A 1,859-nucleotide genomic window follows, 5' to 3' on the forward strand; every position below is an offset into this window, starting at 1 on the left:
AGATGGCTCAGCAGTTATGAGCACTGGCTGCTCTTGCAGAGGACCTGGGTTTGGCTCCCAGCACCCATATGGTGGCTAACAACTGTTTGTAATTCCAGTTCCAGGGGATCTGACGCCCTCTTCTGACCTCTGTGGGCATGGCACAACGGTGTACTTACATACATGCAGGCAATATACTCATACACATAAAATAAAAAATAATAAATTTTTTTAAAGCATAGAAAGTAGGTAAGAGTAAGAAAGAAAAAAAATTAAAATATCGCACATGCTTCTGTTCATGAAAATGAGTATTTGAGACAAATAACTACTCTGTGCACAGCAGCAAACAGAGCAAAGGGAATGTAAAGCGTAGGAAGTAGGTAAGCGTAAGAAAGAAAAAAAAATTAAAATATCGCACATGCTTCTGTTCATGAAAATGAGTATTTGAGACAAATAACTACTCTGTGCACAGCAGCAAACAGAGCAAAGGGAATGTAAATTGGCATTAAGGGAACTTGCACCTATATATTTCAGACTCTTACACAAACAAATATAATTCAGCTGAAAATGTTAATTAGTAAGTATTCACCTTAGAAGGGCACATACTTAAATCTGTGAGAATGAGTCTACCATTGCACAAAGTATTCCACGTTTTCCAAAACTGATTTCAGAATTAGTTTGTAAGCAAGGAAATAAGATACTTGTCACCTCTGATTCCTGACTAAAAGTGACATAGCTCAACTTGATCATTGTGTTTATTTCCAACAAGTAGAAGCTCCAAATTACCTAAAGTTATTAAACCCTTTTTCCTATACCTATACATTCATTTTTTAATTCCAGTTTTACATTTTTTTCAATCCTTAAACTCACTAATATTCTTATTTTACAGGTGAGACAACTAATACTTGGATTATCAAATAACTTGTCCAAGGTTAAGGAATGTATCACTTTTCTCATTTCACCTAAATGATATTTCAAAGTCCTACTTTCAAGAAAAGAAATTAAAAAAAAACTATACCTTTGTTTCTGTTCCATAGTGAGAGTAAACTTAGCATCTTTCACAAGAACAGAAGCAGCCTGTTGTACACCTTTCCTTGTTGCACAAAACTGGAAATAAATAAATAAATTCTGTATTAACCAGGTTAAAAACTGAGCATCACGCTAAAAACAGCAACCAATAATCCATACCACAAGTGTGGGCTTCTCATCAGAATATGTTCGTATAACACTATAAATTTTGTAGTTGAGGGTTAAATCGAACTTGAATTCAGTTTGGTTACTACTGCAGGGAAATCCCAGAACACAAAAGCAGCCTGTTGTACACCTTTCCTTGTTGCACAAAACTGGAAATAAATAAATAAATTCTGTATTAACCAGGTTAAAAACTGAGCATCACGCTAAAAACAGCAACCAATAATCCATACCACAAGTGTGGGCTTCTCATCAGAATATGTTCGTATAACACTATAAATTTTGTAGTTGAGGGTTAAATCGAACTTGAATTCAGTTTGGTTACTACTGCAGGGAAATCCCAGAACCACTTTCTTGAGTTTCACAGGTCTATGGCTCTCATCCATTTTCAAACATACAGCAGGTCTTTCACCATCTGAAAGCCATTCTGCAATCTTGAAAACAAAACAAATAAACAAAAAAGAAGCAACATGCATTACATTTTTTCCCAGTAAAGTTCTATAGCTAAAAATAAGTTACGGGCTACTTTAAAGTCAAGGTCTAAAAGTATTTAATCAAATCATCTTTTCTAGTATTACATATCACATTGATGCTACTCTATTGATATATTAGTAAATGCTACCAATAAAAGTATTTCAAGACTATAAATACTTTTCAAGATTGCAAACCTCTGGGCAGGCCCTGGTGGT

At 34.6% G+C, this 1,859-nt stretch overlaps 1 protein-coding gene across 1 annotated transcript in view; it reads right to left on the bottom strand.

The window, feature by feature from the left end:
- Positions 1-1,859, bottom strand: part of Hfm1 (helicase for meiosis 1) — a 128,759-nt gene that overhangs the window by 87,868 nt on the left and 39,032 nt on the right. Inside the window, exons 9-10 of the mRNA XM_008826844.1 lie at positions 1,404-1,604; positions 879-1,086 (exon numbers count right to left, since the gene is read on the bottom strand). Coding sequence (XP_008825066.1) covers positions 879-1,086; positions 1,404-1,604 — 409 coding nt within the window. The remainder of the gene's footprint in view (positions 1-878; positions 1,087-1,403; positions 1,605-1,859) is intronic.

The sequence above is a fragment of the Nannospalax galili genome, unplaced genomic scaffold (genome assembly GCF_000622305.1).
Source record: "Nannospalax galili isolate Female #2095 unplaced genomic scaffold, S.galili_v1.0 scaffold451, whole genome shotgun sequence".
NCBI lineage: Eukaryota > Metazoa > Chordata > Mammalia > Rodentia > Spalacidae > Nannospalax > Nannospalax galili.